At 36.2% G+C, this 21298-nt stretch overlaps 1 protein-coding gene across 1 annotated transcript in view; it reads right to left on the bottom strand.

The window, feature by feature from the left end:
• LOC121316409 (gamma-2-syntrophin-like) overlaps nt 1-21298 on the bottom strand; it is a 150122-nt gene that overhangs the window by 6573 nt on the left and 122251 nt on the right. Inside the window, exons 12-15 of the mRNA XM_041251481.1 lie at nt 19567-19605; nt 14886-15002; nt 8220-8291; nt 4106-4312 (exon numbers count right to left, since the gene is read on the bottom strand). Of these exons, the coding sequence (XP_041107415.1) occupies nt 4106-4312; nt 8220-8291; nt 14886-15002; nt 19567-19605 (435 nt within the window). The remainder of the gene's footprint in view (nt 1-4105; nt 4313-8219; nt 8292-14885; nt 15003-19566; nt 19606-21298) is intronic.

Raw genomic sequence — 21298 nt, 5'->3', positions numbered from 1 at the left:
TTTTCACTGGTACCACAGTTGCAATAAAGGCCAGAATAATCTGATTAACAAATAATTATTTACCGTTAATTTAATATATAATACATAAAAGTCTGCAATGTAAATGTTTATCATGTTACCATTTATTTCCAATCTCAGCATAATTGTGTGTGTCTTTAAAAAGTTTACAACATAAAAAACATTAACAATATAATATAATAACTAACAATGATAAACTTTTTATAAAGCCAACATAAAAATTATCATCAAAAAAAAAAAAAAAAAATGTCATTATTATTTGTTTGCCGGAGCATTTATACATCTAAAAAATGCAGAAAGATTGTGCTTCACTGATTAGTATTCAATAATATGAACTGCAAAGCTCATGAGCAACACATAACGCTTTGAGCAGAGCTCTCCATGGGCAGAATGGCCAGACGCCTGCTTCACCCATACTCATACCACTCCACTCAGTCCAAATCACACGTGTGTACAGGTGGATGATAATTTTGAAACTACAGTCAGACTGTAACATTTGAGCTAGTAAACACAAATTTATGCACAGTGGTTTAGCAATAATATAAACTACCTTTAAAAAAAATCAATTCAAGATCATAAAGTTCTTTTACTTTTTTTTTTTTTTTAATTTATAATTTCTGAGTCATTCTGCGTACCCCTGGTTGAAAACCCATGCCTTATGCAATCTGGTGAGCGTTACTGTGGTCAGATCTTTCATTTCAACTTTGTACTTGTAAGTGTCATATTGGAACAAACACAGTTTTAAAAGCTGAAAAAATGGTTACTTCAAATCATTTGATTAGCAACTGTTGCTTCACATTATAAACACTATAATAAGTTCAATTCCATTTGCAGCAAAGGTAAAGCAAGATGTGTGGATAACAGGCTACCTTTTCCCACAGTTGTGTGACTGCAGGAAAGATGACATCAGCATTTATATTACAAGAGTTTTCAGTAACATTGTAGACAAAGAGAAGGATATGTGATACCTTTTATTGGACAAACTAAACAACAATGAATTACAAGCTTTCAAGACCAGAACAACAAGAAAGTTCTTCTAGGAATCTGACAAAAGAGAAGCTACTGCGCTACACAGGCAGTGTGGGACTGGGGTTCAAGACCCCTAGAGAGGCTATTGACATTGACAAGAAGTGGCCCTTTGCTGGCAACGTGTTGATGTTGTGTCGGGAAAGAATCCTGTCCAGTATGGTGACTAAGATGAAGTTGCAGATTACCTGCATTACATCTGCAATTAGAACCACTTTGAGAAATGCCACAAGAACATATCTGTTCACATCTCACCTGCATTCAGATGTGCAAGTTGAGACATTGCGACAGTGGGGGAGTGTTGGCCCCTCAGTAAGACTGTCCGCTTTGACATGCTCAAGGTCACCAAAGCAACCAGAGCCATGAAACAATTCCAGAAGTTTTAAATCAATAGTCAATAAATCAATCGGTCGATCAAGTGATAGAATCTTCCGCCTCTCTGTGTCAGCTGGAGTGCCGGATGAAATAAAAACCAAACCAGTTAATAAAAACAAACAAACAAAAAAAAGAATGAAAGGTAAACTTTGATTTTATCGAGTCTGTGGAAAACACATCAAATGCAAATTATTTTTGTCTCTCCTAGGACCAAAAACCTAATTTCACCCTTTTTAAAAATGAATTTTATTTTTGCTTTTCCAGTTGACTGTAATGCATTTAAGGGACTGCTATTAACCTTTTCTTTGTTTTTTGTTTTTTTGTTGCTGCATGTGTATAGCTTATGTATTTACATGTTTTTTTGCAGTTGTGACTTGCAGGATTTTATCTCAAAAATCCTTATTAACAGCCCTTACTCTCAAGTTAATTCATTTGTACATTCTGAGTTACTGTGCTGTCAGATGATGCCACAAAACTACATTTAACTGTATACATCTTAAGCAATTAGTTCCCTGGCAACTGTATACGTGGGCAGATCCTGACAAGACAGCTCTTTCAACAATTACAGTGTCTGCTCTGCAAACTGTATTCTCAAAACCTTTATTAATTACAATACAATAAAACATATTTTAAAAAGCATGACAAGGCCCAGCTACTGTACTTTAAAAGCTTTTCATCTGCTATTAAACAACGTGCAATGTACCTGCTCATACACAATATCAATTAGAAACAATAGAAATAATACAAAGCCAATGATAACATGATTGTTCTGTAGAAGAGTTAACAGGTTCTTGTTCTGACTAGTCCTGGCTATAAATACTGCAGAGAGGCGTTTGATACCTTGACACATGAAGATTCTGTTCTTTATCTACATCTAGTCAAATGCCATGTAGACTCCAGTCTTCCATGGCTGATGGGTGAGGCAACTATGTAGTAACTTTGTAAAACAAGGGCTGTGAAGAGGACCCACCAGTACTCACATTCGATTTTTAAGTAAGCAATAGAAACCAAAGATGACTTTACCGTCTGGCAAGGCCCGTCTCGTGCAGTTAACTTTAACAAAACGATAAGGGCCTTACCAGATGGTAAAGCCCTCCTATGAGGGTTCTATTTCTATTAGAAAATGTATACATGTTTGTTTTTTCGTGATTTTATGCAGCATTAGTTTTTGTTGCTATTGAATACAATTGTTCTAGTCAATATTCCATGAGTAATGAGGTTTACTCAGAATTCCATCTGTGGTCTGGTAGCATTTAGGCTTCATTATCCCAGCGGTGCACTATGTCACGTTCCAATAGCCTAAATAATACGTCAATACAAAAAAAAGTTAAAAGGACAGCTAACTTTTTATTTTTTGATTAGGATTTAAGTGCAGGTTCGTGTATTTATGTAAGTTTCAGTATGTAATTTACCGTTAGGACCTAAAATTTATTAGGAAAAAAAACAAAGTTTTAGTAATTACAAATATCTAGTAGTTCAGTAAAGTGTTCACAGTGTGTTCATGAAGTTTATGCAAAACCTACTTCCTGGTTTTCTCTGTTAGAGAAGAGAACACGTACACTGTGTTGTTATTGTGATATGCTGAAATAACATTTCTGAAACTAATTTGTTTAACTCGTAATTCAGTTGCTATTGTGGTTACTTTATTGCCCCTGACAGCAAACACTATTCTTGATTTTTTTCAAAACTTTATTTGCTATACTAAATTGATATAGATAGCATGAAAGTGATTAAACGTAGTTTGAAAGATCATTTTCATGGTCCTCATATTGACCAATCAGGTTAAAGGAAATCTCTGATCCATTTTCTAATCTTTATTTAACAAAGTTTTAGATTGTGAAGACCTATGTATTTATTAATTCTTCATTGTACAGGCGACCTGTGAAGTACTAGTCCCTTGTCCTAGAGGTTTTTACTAATATACAGTCACTTTATCTGGAAGCATAGGGAGAAGTAAAAACATCCCAAACAAGCAGCTTGTCCCAATTAAACGAGTCATTTAAGACGACCTTCGTCACACTTCTTTTGTTTCTAAATGAACAGAAAAAGAATGAAATCACATCACATTATGATTAAATGTTAAATACATAATTTAAAATACGAGTTAATTGTTTTTTTTTTTTTTAATTCCTAAACAAAATGAATCGCTGTTTTGTATTTTTACATGAAACGAGAAAGAATGAAATGAGGCATCTGTGATGCTGACGCAACAAGCCTGAGAAACCACAGGAGACTCCAGCTCCTTCAAGAGTTCAACATAGTTTATGCAATTTATGCAAGTCAGAGTGTAATCAGTAATCACATACTCACTGCACTGCGCTATGGGAACCTGTCTATCTCTGTTCATTATTTGGGAATACTGTATCCCAATTAAATGAAATGGCGTCCCAATTAAAATGACATAAATAGCATTGGGAAGAACCGTCTCCCAGAGTTGTATTCCATTTAAACAGAAATCCTGATTATCAGTATCCCGATTAGGTTGCGCCGACTGTATTATTAAAAATTGCACCAAATGTAAGAGATACAACCTAAGTACTAGGGTCACCCATAGTGTAAAAGCCTGCTGTAATGTTTGTATTTACGACTACACTATAAAACCAGGTATCACTGTGACATAACAACCAAAATACATTTATATCTTTAAAAAAAATGCACATATAAACTCCACATTTCATTTACTTACCCCTGTCCTCGGTACTTCCATAAAAATTGCTCTTTGGAAAGATTTCTCCCACACTGCCAAATCGCTTCCCAGTTCCACACTAAAATAGTGGCTCTTGCCTTGTCCAGCCATGACACTGAAGCAATACGGTCGATGGTCTCGGAGCTCCCAGTCCTGGTGAAGACCTAGATATAAGTTTGCTTGTAGCCAGCAATCTTCTATCTGGAGCTGAAAGACATGCTCTTGCAGCTATAAAATGGATATGTTCATAGGTTTCTGCATTGTAAACTAACAAGTTTGACAAATGTTGGTAATCCTGACCAATTCTCATCAATGAAATGGAACGTAAATGTTATGGGCACAAGAATTGACAGTTGGAAAAAATATGGTTCAAACAACATAAAGACATGGTCACAAGAGGTTATATTGTATGTATGCAACAAGTCCGACAGGCCGTCTGTATACGTTGAATATACGGATGCCTCGGGGGGTTGTGAGACCCAACAGTGGATTTGAAGAAAGAAAAACATAATAAGTCAGATTCTGCACAGAACGTGTGCAGCATGATTTCTGCAAATGCACCCTCAGTGTGCTGAAAAAACAAGTAACGAGATGCTTCTGGGAAATGTAGTGGAGTAAAAACTGTAATATGTTCTAAACAAACGTACTTTAGTAAAAGTAAAAGTATCCCAAAAATAAAGTACTTAAGTAAAGTACAGATCCTGAAAACAAATACTTATTTCTACTTCGTAACTCTACTACGTTACTTTCCACCCTTGGTTCCTGGATTGTTCTGGAAGTACTCTCCATTGTTAGAAATACTTTATGGCTGCTGCCATAATGCTCTTTCCTATCAGCTGCTTTCTGACTTTTCTTTGTGCGCAAATATGACCAATATGAAGTCAGTCTTATTTGTGGACCCTTTTAGAGCCGGAACAGCTATTCTGCTGCTTCATAAACCTAATTTTAATATCACAGACTTAATTTACAAATAAGCCCCACCTACAATTTGCCCATGCATATAATTAAGACTTGAAATGCATGGCTAATGAGCATCGGAAAGCATTGCATGGCAAAGCGCATTTTGGTGGTGTTAACATGGCTTAACTTGCCAAAAGCACTTTTAAGGCCAGCAGATGCTTGATACATGACAAGTACTTGTGTATTTGGAAGGAACTAAGCCAGTTAAAAATTAATGTCACAATCCAACAGAGAATTAGATATAATATCAAAAATGTTGCAAGGATTAAACCTTTCTATTGAATCTGATTGCTCAAGGGATGATTTGTTCATAATCATTTTGATACAATCATTTCTCTGTGGAAAAAGAAAAAAAAGTTGATGGCACCATGTTTAAACTTCATGATTTAGTTAAGGTATTCGATTGTTAAAAGCAGAATGATTTGTAACAGGCTTGGATGGTACAGTATAACACAATTTGTCTGTTCATATTTCTCTAATAATATAACATCTAATGTAAAACTCAGCTGTCATTGAGATTAACCTTGCCTGAATAAAAGGATGAACAGACAGGAATGGAACTAAAGGGACTCAGAAAATACAGCAGTGTCAGGGAGAACATGTGTCAGCATTGTTAAATGCACAATTTGTCAGTGGTTTTAGGCCTTGGAAAGTCATAGAGTCAAATGTGTGTATGTATATATTGTGTATATATATATATATATATATATATATATATATATATATATATATATATATATATATATAATATATATATATATATATATTTATGTTAATCCTGGTGTAATTGAATTTAGGACTTTAACTGGATTACTGAAAGTACACCTGGGGCTTAGGAATGTTTTTTACGAATCCTAACATAAAAATGTAGTTATGGTACTTTTATTGTTTTTCATTAGGGTATATACCAAACAAACAGATCACAAACCATGTTTGCTTTTGTGTATGAGGTACCTGAACTGAAGAACAGCTCTGTGTAAGTAGTAGATTTTTTTTTTTTTCTGTATTGATGTAGCAGCAAGGCTGTTGTCAAAGCCCTGCTGTTGCATGGTGTGTGTGGGGAGTACTGGGTAAATTCCTCCCTGCAAAAATGGGGATGGGGCTGGAGTCGTCAATTGAATAAATAATTAAATGATTAATTATGGCTCGAGCCACAAGTGCATGAATAGGGTGATCACGTGTGTGAGTGGAGGTAGTGTGATGGTGACGGAATGGCGGTGCGGGTTTGTTGTTTTGTGCATGTATTGAGTACTGTAAATAAATGCGCATCTGAGTGTAACTACAGCATTTCTTCTCTCTAAGTTTCCTTGCCGAAACGCACTCCCGGGCCCTGCTGGGATACTGAAGCCTGAAGGCTACCAGACCAAAGGAATTCTGAGCAAACTGAATTACTCATGCAATATCTGGGAAAATGTTTGTATTCAAACATTTGTATTCAGCTGTGGAATTTAATGGCATGAGGCAGGTCTTACCAGATGGTAAAGCTCTTTTTTTCGGGTTCTATTGCTAAATTAACACCCCTTGGTTATAAGAACACTAAAATGTTACAAAAACAAACAAACAAAAACATGTGTTCTATATAAGCTAATATAGATATGGTTTCCAATAAACAAAAACTTTTTTCCTAAATATAAATTTCACATTTCATACCTGCGTGAAGTTATTCCTAATCATTTAATTTTTTAAGTTCACATTTTCCTTGTGTTTCGGGTTTGAAACATACATGTGGATATTTCAATGATCGACAGGAAAATAATTCATGCATATTTATGTATAAAACATTTTGGACTAAATTACTTCCTGAAATGATTAAGTATAAGGTGTATGACTACGAATTCAAATAAATAAATAAATAAATCATACAAATCTATATTTTTCACAGCACCACAAAGTTAATGAAACCATGTTCTAAATCACAGTTCCTGAATATAACAAAACATTTTAATCACATACATTGATTTGCGTGTGGTTAAATACATAACCTTTACAGTAAAATATGGGTTACTTATGGTATATAATGGTAATTAAACCAAATGTGTGTGTGTATGTATAAATATTGCATATTTAGCGTTAGCCATTGGTAACATTGAAAAACCCAAACCAAATTTGAGTACATTTTGACTAATTTTGTCTCTTTTTACCGACACACAACCAATAGACACAATTGCCATCTTCTGTGGGCCAGAGACCATCTGAGGTGGCAGCAGAGAGAGTGGTGGAGTGTTTATTCATCGATGAATGCTGGTTTGCCCTTGACACACTTGACGGAAGACAACATGTGTGGAGACGTCGTGGTGAGCATTATGCTGACGTTGTATTGTTCAAACCATCCGGTGGGGCGGTGGAAGTGTGGTGATGTGGAGAGAAATCTCCTTTAACACAAGATTGCCTTGCTTGAGGGCAACCTTACTGTTCAGCGTTACATTGACAAAGTCCTTGAGGCAACAGTTTCTCCATTCCTGCAAGTCAATCCAGAAGTGTCGAACAGTGCAAGACCACACAGTGCTAGGATTACAATTGCACGACTTCGAGAAAACAACTTCGAGGTCTTGCCATGGCCGGCTTTTTCTCCTGACCTGAGTCCAACAGAACAGCTGTGGGACCAAAATGCCAGTGCCATCCACAGGAGACAACCGCAACCAGCCAACCTTCGCCAACTGAATGCAGCTGCACAGGAAGAGTGGCACAACGTCCCACAGCAGTCTATCCAGAGCCTGATCAGGTCTATGTGTCAACGCTGCCAGGACTGTGTTAATGCTCAGGGAGGTCATACCCGATACTAACTTTGTAATGTGTGTCACATTTCATACTGAAAACTTATCATAATTATTTGATCTGTATTTTTGTTCACATTTTCTGCAATTTTGTTTGATATCTATGTTTACAATATTTGATTAAATCCATTAGACCCAAGTGTTGCGTTTCTTTTGTGCATCAGTACATATTCTGTATGTTGCTGTGACTGTGTGCTCAAACAACGACATTTGCTGAGGCAAGTTGCAGCTCAAATTAACACCAAATAAAACCTGGGGAGACGCTCTTCATTGTTATTTAAAAAGCCATTGTATTTGGGCTAAAAATGGGCTATAAATAAACCATTTCTAACCTGATATAAGTTATTAAATTGCTATATTGATTAGTAGCTGGGACCTACCTTGTGAACCTTAAAGAGAACCTCACAGAGGTTATAGATTGTCTCAGCTCGCACCCAGTCTAATGTGCTGACCTGAAAAAATCAAAGAGAAATTGCTCAATACATAAATAACAAAATGTCATGTATGTTAACAGGATCTCTCTGGGAACTAACAATCCCAAATGCAACAGGTTTACTGTAAAAATTTGCATGAACATACCACATTTATTTCTAGTATTTCAAATATTAGGGCTTAACAAAACAATTACAATAGGGCATAACAAAACAGTTTATACATGTAATAATTTATATAAAAACGAATTATGATGACTTTACTCTCAGTACAAAAAAAATCAGAGTTTTTCTGTACATATACAAGAAACACGGAAGTCACACTAAACTGTGACAAGTGTCCTGACTGAAAAACAGATAGGTGGGAAAGTGAGACTATGGTCGGAATTGAGTCGTGCCAGATCCAATGTCAGCATTGTTTCTGACCTTGTGAATTACACCAGGTCTTTACTTTTTCACTTGGCGGTTTTTCTCATTTCTAATTTCTAATTTTCTGACTTTACATTGTATCAAGCCTAGTCCCTTAGTTCTGAAATCCATAATGCATTATGAGTGGTATAAAGGTCCAAGCACAGAGAAGAAAAAAAAAAAGATATATTGTGTGTATTAGTTCTTTCTTAGAACTAGCAGATATATGTTAGATGAAAGCACCACTGAGGGCATTATTAAACAAGATTATGTCTTTGAACTAAAGGCCAATAAACATAAAAGTGTGCCTCTTTTGTGGTGGGAAAACTAAAGCATTCATCAATGTTTGGCAGTCTATATAACAAGCACTTGTCCTCTGTCCTGGTCAAGAAATACATTTTTGATGTATTCCTTTGTTATTCCATTATTGTGTGTGTGTGTTAAACCTGTAAGTGTTTCCTTTTGAACAAATCCACACAAACTTATCACAAACGGTTGTTATTTTAAATAAAACAGAATTATGTTGTATCATTTTCATCATAGTAATAAATCACAGACTATTATTTTTTAACAAAGTGAGTAAGAATGTAAACTTCATTTAATTTATATATTTGGTTATTGTACATTGAAGTGTACACATATACTAATGATTTACTAGGATTACTTAGTTATTGAAAAACAATATGACTATCAATAATAATCTACCCTCATTATAAAGCTATATTGTGGACTTAATGTAGATTTCTATTTTTCATATCTAATACTAATACTAACAACACATACTGCATTATAGCAGTGATGGTTGAAGCCATTTGTATGCTTCTTTAAATAACTCACACGATTCCCACATAATAATATATATCTATATATTATATATATAATATATATAGATCAGTCGGTATTATATATACTATATATTGATATATATATATATATATACGTAACTGCAGTATGTCCTCATGGTCTTGTCACACAGGTTAACTAAGTGACACACAAGGATTGAATCATACCATAGCATACCAGTCTTATCCTCCATTTTCAGCATTCTCACAATAGAATCCAAGATGGAACAGTTAGGTGACTGTACAACCTTGATTCCTGTTAAATTGATGTAGAATGTGTTCCAGTTTGGATACAATTTAGTTTAATACAAAGTTACATACAACATTAGTCCCTATTCAATTTCAAGGAAATCCATAAAAAGTAAGTATATCAAAAGGCACAGTGAAGATGCTATGGTGATGTTGTCAGTGGATGATAATGCCTGCAGATAGAAAAATGCATTTAATAAAGGGTACAGGCTTTTGCTATTAGTTTGTCAGCCTTGAATGTCATGTTCAGGGGCAACAACATACCTGTTTATTTGTTTAACTGTGACCAGGTGAGTGTATGATTATTATTATTATTTATTTTTTTTGCTATGATGTGACTGAAGCCTTGAGCAAAGCATGGTTGTACAACATCTTGTTCTAAAACTTGCTCTAATAGCCAATCCCCTGCCAGGTAGCCTATAACCTTGTCCTGAAGCAAAACCACTTCTTTGACTACCATGGTATATTTTCAGTTTGTTATAACAATATGGAAATATTTTCAAAATTAAAAAGTGAAACAGGAATGCTATGAGATCCCTCAATACTGTTTAGATCAAACACAATTAAGCTGCAATCACATTTCCACACATTATGCTTTATCAGGGTAATGTTAGATATCCCCACTGTCTAATAAAATGCCACTGCTGTGAGACAACATACATATTAGTATGTTGACCACGTACATCAGAGAGATGGTTGATGGTGACTGCAGAGCTACAAAAATCAAGTGGCTAAGTCATAAAGAATTATTGTGTTCTGATTTATATACATTCTTCTCTGCAGATTCAGTTAAATAAATCAGCCATAGTAACCATTTCTAGCTAAATTAAACAAACATGAGTTTCAGTCATCATATCCACATTTATTAAAGGAGTTTAAAGCACCCCTATGGTCTCAAAAGAGTCTCAAACATGTTTTTTCTCTAAGTTCAGCCGGTACATTAACCTACCCCCTACAATGTGTATGTAGGGCAGAGGGTTAGAGGGAAATGTTAATGGTTACACTCTGGTGTACCAGTTGAACTTGGAGGCCCCAGGGGTGCAGGGATGATGTTTTAAGACTGAAACAGAAAATGAAACACAAAGTATTTCTAAACATCTCGAAGAATACATTACTTAAAGAGTAAGTAGCGGGGTTCCAAAAAATATATTGTTATACATCCCCACGTGTTGCTACACCTCATTAAATAGCATACCTAAAATTTATTTTTATTGTAAATATCCTGATAACTCTATTTCAAAGCCCTTTTCAAAATGGCCGCTCTAGTGCACTGATAGTGTAAGGATTATAGCCCACATTGTCAAACAGTAACCCAGCAATAACGACAAATGATGTGGTACAGAACAGAAACAGCAGAGTCTTGTTATGTTTTTTCCTGCAGTGATTTATAGGACAGACCTCAAACTCCAGTGCACTAGAGCAGTCACATTAAAAACAGCTTTGAAATAGGCTTTAAAGTTACATGTGTAAAAAGATGTCAGAAATTACAGGTATGTTTTTTAAACAGGTGGGGAAGTATAATGTTATATTTCTCGGAACCCTGCTACTTACTCTTTAAGATAACTGTGATATTTCAACTCAATAGCGTGCTTGTTTTTAAATGCTTGGCTTGGTTGCTTTATTGGGCACATTCTCCCTTTAAAAAATAAAAATAAAATTGTGCTAATGACGATTTAGATTAAAAACTTTACATGGTCGGTCCGCAGAAGAAAGCGCCTCCCACACAGGTAGGGCCGGAACTGTTTGACAGCCACTACCACAGCAAGCAGCTCTCTGTGAGTCACACAGTATCTCCACTCCTGTTTGCTGAGGGTGTGGCTGTAATACGCAACTATGCATTTTCCATCTGTCCACTTCTGTGAAAGCACTGTGCCAAGAACCAGGTCGCTGGCATCTGTGTCTAGCCGCGGCAGCATAGAGGACTCAGAGAGAAGGACTTCAGCAGCCCCTGATATTGGCTGCAGGGCTGTCTGCATACAGAACGCTGCCCCCCGTGACTTGGTTGGCTGCACTGAGGGCAGCAGGTCAGGCTTGGCAGAGGTAGCGATGTGCCCATGACGGAGGTCCAGTGAAATGCCGTCCCTCTTAAGGAAATCCAACCCGAGGATACAGCAGTCGGCAAGCCAAACTTCATTCTGAAAGGTCTGTCCGGCGTAAATGACTTTCAGTTGGCCCCTACTTTCCATGGGGGGTCGCTTTCCCGTTACTGTGTTTAGCTGTACCGGCGTCGGTCGGACTCGGTCTCTCCAGTCTTCTATGGCTTGGTAAAGGACATAAAGGTGAATGACAGGGATGGAAGAGCCTGTGTTGATGGAGCCGTGCAGGGGACCCCCTCATTGAGGACAGGAATGCACAGGAAGGCCCTGTCACCAGTGTAGCCCACAACGCAAGGTTGACTTGGGTGGAATTCAGCTGCAGCAGGGTTCAACTGCTGGGCCTGTATTCTCCCCTCTACACAGACTCATTCCTGTTTCTGTCACCCCCACCCGCCCACCTCCCCTCCGCATCTCTGCAGATTCGCTCTCTCACTCGTCGAGGGTTGGTAGTAGCAGCTCTCACTATATAAGTGTATTCTGGTTCACTGTCGCTGCTTTCAGTGTCTCTCCACGTATGCTCCACTGATCAGAATGGCTTGCGAGTAAAGTGGCATGATAGAGGCTCTTCATCCAGTAACACCTCTTCAATAGACTGGGCATATGCGAGGGCATCTTTTTATGGGGAAAATTAATGACTGAATGTAATTTATCATTCTATTAATACAGATGGTTGGAATGTATCTGTGTTTTGATTTCCCCCTTTTTCAATTCATTTCCTTTACAGACTCGGCTGCAGACTAGGTTTAAGGTTTAAGAACTTTGTATAACAATGAATGGCAAACGTGATTCTTGATTAGATTAAGAAACAGACACAGGAAAAGATATGCATCTGTCCTATAAGATACAAGTTATTTGAAGTTAAGAATCTCCAAAAAGGTGACACTGGTCTGGAGAGAATAATTTATGGTATAATTTGAATAAATCTGAATAATTTATGGTTCTGTTCTAAGCAAAGGGAACAATGGAACTGCAAGGCAAGCATTAAAGTATTAATGATTAAAGTATTTCTTTTAAGAGAAATTAAGAATTATGTGAGAACACATGATATTGATGCAAGATCTTATTAACCAATAAAGTTTCAGGAATCTATTACAAACAAACCTATAACTTGGCATTTTGAGGGAAAACTGTAATAATTTAACTGTTTCTATGAAGAAAATACTGAAAACAGTGATTTGAAATATTGTAAAGCAACTTTTTACATGAAACTAAATAAATACATGTATTGTAATATACACTTTTAGTAAAATGTTTTCCTAAAATGTTATAGTTAAGTTAAAAGGGTAAAACAGTGTATTGAGATGGCAGATTTGTTTGTGTATCTCCAATCTGGTATAATAATATAGCTGATATTCGTATTGGACTGAGCAGATTTACATGTCTAATGAAAATCCAAGTCAGATTAAGGAAGTTATGAGAAAAACACATTTTACATCATTCATTTAAAACTTAGGTAATTAATTTCAAAAACCTTTGAAGTTAAAATACACATCTTTCTGATATCAGCCACCAATCAAAGAACTTATTTTGAGAAAGACAGTGATTGGGTGAAAGTGCAAACACACCTATTTGGTGAAATTTTAAGAAAAGGTTTTGTGCACTAGAAGGATGTCTAAAAAAAATTCCATCTACCTATGTTTTTTTTTTACCTTTGTTTTGAGAACCAAACTACCATTTCCTGTGAACACTCTGCTCAAATTTTTGTAAACCGTTGGAAGAAAACTTGAACTATTAAAGGAAACTCTGAAAGCTCTGAAAACTGAAAATTTAAAACAAATTGTGTTTAACTTAATATTGCCAGCCGAGGTAACTTTGTTGGGTAGGGTAAGATGGACAATTCTTATATTTATTCACTACACCTTATAATAAGGAGCACTGTTATTAAAACTTCAATTGAAGATCAATGTGGGATATTCAATAACTTTGGTTCAAAGAGAACACCACTTCCTTCATCAAAGACACTGACAAAACCTGGAATGGATTCAAAACTTTTGGCTAGCCATTGGGATTTTTGCTACGCAAGAGTAATTCATCATTGACTGAGTTTAGACTTGAGTTGTTGCAACCAGACCTTTTCAACCTTCTGTATTTCATCAATGGTAAATATACTTTTCATTTTGGAGAGAGCTGCCTATGTTAGTTAAATGTATGTTTCTGTTTGAATATTATCTAGGTATCTGTTTTGTATAATAAAATAATAAAATTCACATTGTCTGTGATTTGTTTTGTTTGAAAGTGGACATTTTTTACAAGTATAAAATTCTAAGCTTTAATCATTAAAATTTTTGCCAGAACTGCAAGTTTTTATTGGTATATGAAGTTTACAGTGGTTAATAAATATTGATCTATAATAATGCATGCTTATATAATAACTTGTGAGGACACAGTTGTGACATAAACCCTATATATACAACGTAAATATGCACAACATTTTAGTGTGCTGGACCTGTTCAAGCAGACTTGGGGACTCAGCTCTGCAGACTATAGGCTATGGCAGAATATGTCCAAAGCAATCCTCTAGCTAAAGCTGGTGGGATCGTCATGGTATGCTTTGCGGGAGAGGTGAGCAATGGCTGCTGCCTTGGCTGCTAGTTTTTCTGCCTCTCTCTGCATCTATTTCGAAACTGATCCTGTTGGCAGTATGGTGATTCACTGTCTCTGATGAGGCACTTCAGTGCGTCAACCAGGTTGGGGTAACTAACTCTATCTTCTGGCCTGAAGTCCAGCAACACCTCTGCTTCTGCACCTTTTAGTGACTGAGACAGGCAAGACGCATTCTTATCTTGTAGCTGTGGGTTGCAGTTCTCTTCCTAGTGAGCTTTGCAAATCACTCTTAAATCGTCCACCGGGGAAGGCTCCTCTCCCCCACAAGAGTAAAATGTTGGAAAATATTAGTATAAATAGTCCTATCAGAACAGCAGAGTGACATCTGTGCATTTACACTTGAAACTGATAATCCTAAAAAATAAAGAATATTACTGTACATTGTTAACAGTAAATACACAATGACAAAGACCTACCGGGGGGATGCTGAAAATGTACAAAGAGGATCCCTTTAGTGCCAGAAACTTGAAATTGTATAGCTGTGATGAGTCCACCCCTTGAAGTCTTTCACTGGCCCATCCCATATGAATAATCTGCAGAAGAAAACCTTCAAAAAATAAAAATCAATCCTCAAAAAAAAAAAAAAAAAAAAATTGAAAGTAATTTATTTTTAGATCCAGAACACACAAAAAAAATCTGTGAGAATCAGGTTTTATATATTTCAAATAAAGTGATTTATTTCCTGATCTGACATTTATTTAAAACAGTCCATGCTGTGCTAATATACCCCTTATATCAGCTTTCACTTTCAGTGACTTTTTAGAGTACCTGTGTCTCATGAAATAAGTTAGTCGTGAAATAAGTTAGCGTTTGCCTTTCTGAGCCTTTCTGTGCATGCACGAGTCTTAGAATTTAAAGGCAAGGTTAAGCCATCGAGTTTTTCTGTCTGTGAACTTTAATTAAGAAGACTGTTATTGCGATCATTCCAATGTGTCTAGTTAATTGTTTTACTCTTAAAAATGTTGTCAGGATCTTTATTAAAAGCTACAATATAAGTATTAATATAAGTATTAGCGAAACAGAAATAAATACAATACATGCATATATGTGCACATAAGCAGAAATAATTTATCATTTGTCATGCGATTTATTTTTTATGTTCAATTATGTTTGTGTTTAAAATAACAGTTTCTAATACAACATATTATCTATTATTTAGTAATAGGTGTTAAGTTTAATTCCTAATTTACAAAGGCGTGACAAACTCTCACCAGAGTTATCATTTTAAATTTGTAATCGTCGCGGATATTTATATTAGGTTTTCTTCGTACAAATAATACAGCGAAAGAGAAATAAATACATGTATAATTTATATGTGTTGACATACTGTATCAGAAACCATTATGCATTTGTCTTTTATTTGTCTGTCATTTATTTTGATGTGCAATTATATACTGCGGTCAAGCTACCAGCCACTTTTGAAGTGCCGGTGTCACAGGAAATGAGTTAGCTGGAAAATAAGTTAGCATTTGCCTTTTTGAGCCTTTCTACCCATGTGCGAATCTTAGACCTTAAAGGCAAGTTTCTCTGTGGAGATTAATCCAAAGTGACAGCACGCCATTTGTATTTTTTTTTTTTTGAGAAACAAAAACAGGTATTGCATTGCAGACAGTAATTTTTGTTTAAATATGTTGTCATCTTCTTTGTCGAAGTGTATTGCACTCAGTATTTTTGTTTGAAAAGGTGACATTTATTGTAATGTATATTTACGTTTAATTTGTGTTATAAATATTTTTTTTTTTTATCTTCAGGAAATTGCTTGCTGTATTTTAATTTTTTTAACATAAATACATATTTTAAAAACATTATTTTGTCGGTATAATTTATGTCAATGTATAGTTAAAATCACTACTTGACAAATGTGTATTTCCTTTCAAACATGCTGTTTGTGGACATGTCATATACTGTCCAGCAAACCTGTGTTTAATAAGTGCTTATGTAGGCTCACTTTAACTTTTGCTGATCGCTAGGTTCTAACTTCCATGCATATCCAAGACAAACTATGAGATGCCACTCACCATGAATGATGAATGAAACTGTTGTCTGCGGAGGTGCCCAAGCACCCTGAAGTGTTTGATCCCTCACATAGTTCATAAAAGGACAGGCAAATCAGTATTTCATACCTCGCCCCTGATAAGCATCCTTCCTGCCTTTTTATTATTTCTGTAGTTCACTACTATTTTTACTAAATAACTGGCTGTAAAAGGATATCATTTCTAACACTTTAGTAGTAGGCTACTTGCTGTCAGCAGCGTACCGTATGTTTCTTTGCTACGCTCAGATCGCTCATTTCATACATCTGCACACAGATGAAAAGAAAAATGTTGACTAACAAGCCAGTGTTTTTATTTTGTAGATTATATGGGGGGCATTACAGCTATGGCCAAAAGTTATGCATCACCCTATAGAATTAACATGTTATGTTGACATATTGAAATTGTATATCGCTTTGTAGTTTTCCAAAAATGTGATATTTTTCAATCTAACATGAAGTACTGTACACTATTGTAGTTTCCGGTATACTTTTGATTATGTTCATATAGTTTTTTTTTTTTTTTTTTTTTTTTATTAATTATGTATGCATCCTAATGTTCTACTAGGTAATGCAAAACCTTTGGTCATATATGTAAATTACTGACATCTACTGTACTGTACCATTCCATTTTTGTATATTGTAAGAAAAGCCAGTCGTGCTCCTGTGTGTCTGGGTGCAGCGTAGCGGTATCGCACCGTGAAAATATCCAGCGGTGCCGTACCCCGCCTATCTGTCTCGGGCTTCACGCCGACAATCGTGAATCGTAAATATTTGACAGAAAATGCTTTAGTTGGTAAACTTATGGAATGCATTGATGGAAATGCCCAATGTGATTTTCAATGCATTTCCCGATGGCTTGCACCGCCCATTTCTGTCAATTTTCTTTTCTTTTTATGATTTCAAGGTGAATAAACCTGGTTTGTTTTGTGCTGCTGTCATAGTCACACCTTCTGCAGATACTATTTCCAGCAGCACATCGATTGCCCAAATGTTTACAAAGTACCAGCTAACTTGGGAAAATGTGGCTTCGACTTGCTTTCTGCTTCGTGGTACATGCCATTAAACTTAATCAGAAACCAGAACTGCCACACATCATATTCCACATGTAAAGTGTGTATACTGAGATTTTTCCTCCCTGATATTTACTGATGTAAAAAAAACGAATACTATATATATAGTGTCTGATATATATATAACACCCGATAACCCCCCCCCCCCCCCCCCCCCGATACAAAAATAAATGAAATCGTTGGATAGCCAATATACACCCTGGAAAACATTGGAAAAACTGTGGAAATGGTTAACCAATTCACGTTGACTTTACCCTTTTCCCATTAAAAAATAAAACATAATACAAAAATAATAATAAATACATTTCTCATGGCTGCTGGCCAACGTCCCGCCTTCCTGACTGGCATCTATCATTGATTCATTCTGAATACTTTAAACCCGCCCCAACTACTGAGTGACAGCACATTCGTACATTTCTATTGGAGACTCCGCTAGCAAGATTTAAAGCAAGATTACAATCAGGATGGAGGCTTCCTAACATGATTTAAAGTTGTATTACAGTTAAGACACTGACGGTTTAAAACAGAATTGAGGCAAATTGTACAAAAATGCTTACACACAAAAACCCCAGAAGAATGTGCCCGTGACCATAGGGATTTCCTTGTGGAAGACAGCAAAGGAAAGAAGGTACAACTTAAGTGTGCAAGTACTGTCGAGTAACTACTATACATATTTTGACAGAAAAAAACGCTCAAGCATTTTGAAAAATAACCCAAAACACTAATCTCACACAGTATATCAAAAACGAAAGCCCCGGAAAAAACAATGTACGTAAATTCGAAAATAGCTAAAAATAAGCACTGAAAAATACAATTCATAAAACCAGAAAAACAGAAGCCCTAATTATCCATCAAAATTCATTGTATATCAATTTGATATATCATAATTTTTTACTCTATTATATATATATATATATATATATATATATTATATATTATATATATATAGTATTAATATGTATATATATCTTCAAATATCATTAATAGTATCATAGTTCTATGTGTATATGTTAAGAGCGAAACCTCGTAACTTGGTGAGTCTAGTTTCAGCAAGGGCTTCTGGACGAAACCTATTTTTTCAACAATTTTCACTGAATTTTGGGACTAGCCCAGACGAGTATAGTTTGCCTGCGCATATGGAGGAGCGAGACAAAAAGACTGAACTTTTTGGGAGAGAGCTAATAAAAAGAGTGGTTTTAACCATTATTAAAACGAGCCCTGGTGTCAGAAACCCAGCACACTATTGCTACAATGGCATGGGCAAACCAGATTCAGCCAGAATCGATTTTAAAACATTGGATGGAAGAAGACAAGCATTGAATTGACACAGAAATGGCAGAAGCACAGGTGTCATTGTCCATCAAATCAACAGTACAAAGCTCACTCTTGAAAGGACTTAAAGGATGTGTTGCAGTAAGAATACCTCTGTTAAGAAAGGGAAACAAGACTAAAAGGCTAAAATAGAACACAGGAATTGGAATATGGAACAATGGTCAAAGGTGCTTTGGACTGTTGATGGATGGACAATAACACCTGTGCCTTCTGCCAGTTTTGTTGTCAGTTCAATGCTTATTCTATTCCTTAAGGATATTATCTTCAAGTATTGCTCATTCTTGTTAGACATCTTTTTGGGTCTTCCAGTCCTGGGTTTGTCAGTTATAGATTATGTTACTCTGTACTTGTTTATTATGCTTCAGCTACCGCACCTTGAAAATCAAGTGATGCAAGCTGTTTCACTCAATATTTTTCCTTCTTTATGCAAGTCAGGGTTGTTAAACTAGTAAAAAATGCTAGTGGGGGCTTTGAGTAAATTGTTGATGCTCATAATTCATCAGAGTAGAAAACTGCAACATGTCTAAGACTTTTGCACAGCATGTATAAGATTATTTTACAGACAATAATACAAACAATAATAATCAATAAAAACATTACATGGGAAATGGGAAATTTAATGTTTTGATATGTCTATAATGGATAAAGAAATATCCTTACCTGGTCATTAGGTAGACAGCACATGTTTGCCATTTTCATCTAGAAAAAAGGAAACAAAACATCTCTTACATACTATATTGCAGATGAGCACAAATGGATTTGTGTTCATGTGTACAGTTTTACCTGCTTGAGTTTAGGGAGCTTCCAAAAATGCATTAATGAAATAAGCGTAAGGAATAAATCAATGGTGTGGAGGTCAGAATAATAATTCCTGACTGAAGAGCAAGATCACAGATGGCAATTACAGAACACAGACACAGCCCAACAGCTGTTTGGTGCCAATCCTTGCTTGCTTCAATTCCTAATGGAGCCCATCTGTCCAGGTGCATACCAACCTATATGTGGAGCACAATCACCCCAAGAACCAACCCACAGGGCACTAGTGCATGTATGCCATTTAATTCAAACAGCCTTCCCATTGCCCAGAGGAATACTCTAAATGCAAACCCCCATGACCCGACAACATTGACCACTATCTCTTATATTGCAGGGCTAAACATACACACTACTTCTATTTAGACTGTATAGTATGTGCGATTTATTTATTTTTTTATGCAGGTGGCGTTTTATCATGCAAGTCTTGTAAATTGTCAGCTACTGTGGAATAGTTTTTGTTTGAATCTTAGACCCCGTTCACACTATTGTGCTGGCCAAGGGCCATCTTAGGGGCTGCCTCAGGGCCACCACATATTTAGGTCTGCAAACTTGTTCACATTTGCGGTTTAAGGTGCCTTTGCGCGTTCACATATGTTTTTTTTTAAATAGAACAATAGACTGCACTCAGAATGGAAGTGATACTGGGATATACAATTATGCCTATAGAAAGTCTACATCACCTTGAACATTTTGTTGTGTCAGTGCCTCAAAGATTCATGCATTTAAATGAGGATTTTTTTTCCACTTATCTACACATCATACTCCATCATACAGGGGGAAACAAATTATATATTAAAATTACAAAACTGAATGATCATAATTGGATAAGTCTCCACACCCCTGAGTTAATACTTGGTGGAAGCACCTTTGGCAGCAATTACAGCTGTGAGTCTGTTGGGATAGGTCTCTACCAACTTTGCACACCTAGATTTGGCAATATTTGACCATTCTTCTTTACAAAACTGTTCAAGCTCTGTCAAGTTCCTTGGGGAGCGTTGATGGACAGCAATCTTCAAATCATGCCACAAATTTTCGATTGGATTTAGGTCAGGGCTCTGACTGGGCCACTCAAGGACACTTACCTTTTTGTACCTTAACCAGTCCAGTGTAGCTTTGGCTGCATGCTTTGGGTCATTGTTATGCTAAAAGATGAACTTCCGTCCCAGTTTCAGCTTTCTTGCAAAGGGCAGCAGGTTTTCCTCAAGGACTTCTCTGTACTTTGCTCCATTCATTTTCACCTTCTATCCTGACAAGTGCCTCAGTCCCTGTCGATGAGAAACATCCCCATAACATGATGCTGCCACCACCATGCTTCACAGAAGGGATGGTGTTCTTTGGCTGATGTGCTGTGTTGGGTTTGCGCCAAACATAACGCTTTGCATTCAGGCCAAAAAGTTCAATTTTAGTTTCATCAGACCACAAAACTTTTTGCCACAATGCTACATAATCTCTTGGTGTTTTTTGCATACTTCTAACAGGAATGAAGGTAGGCTTTCTTGAGTAATGGCTTCCTTCTTGCCACCCTACCATACAGGCCAGATATGTAGAGTGCTTGGGATATTGTTGTCACATGCAC

This window comes from Polyodon spathula, chromosome 5 (genome assembly GCF_017654505.1).
Source record: "Polyodon spathula isolate WHYD16114869_AA chromosome 5, ASM1765450v1, whole genome shotgun sequence".
Lineage (NCBI taxonomy): Eukaryota > Metazoa > Chordata > Actinopteri > Acipenseriformes > Polyodontidae > Polyodon > Polyodon spathula.
Note: the sequence above shows the minus strand (reverse complement) of the source record. Positions and strands in the feature narration are given on the sequence as shown.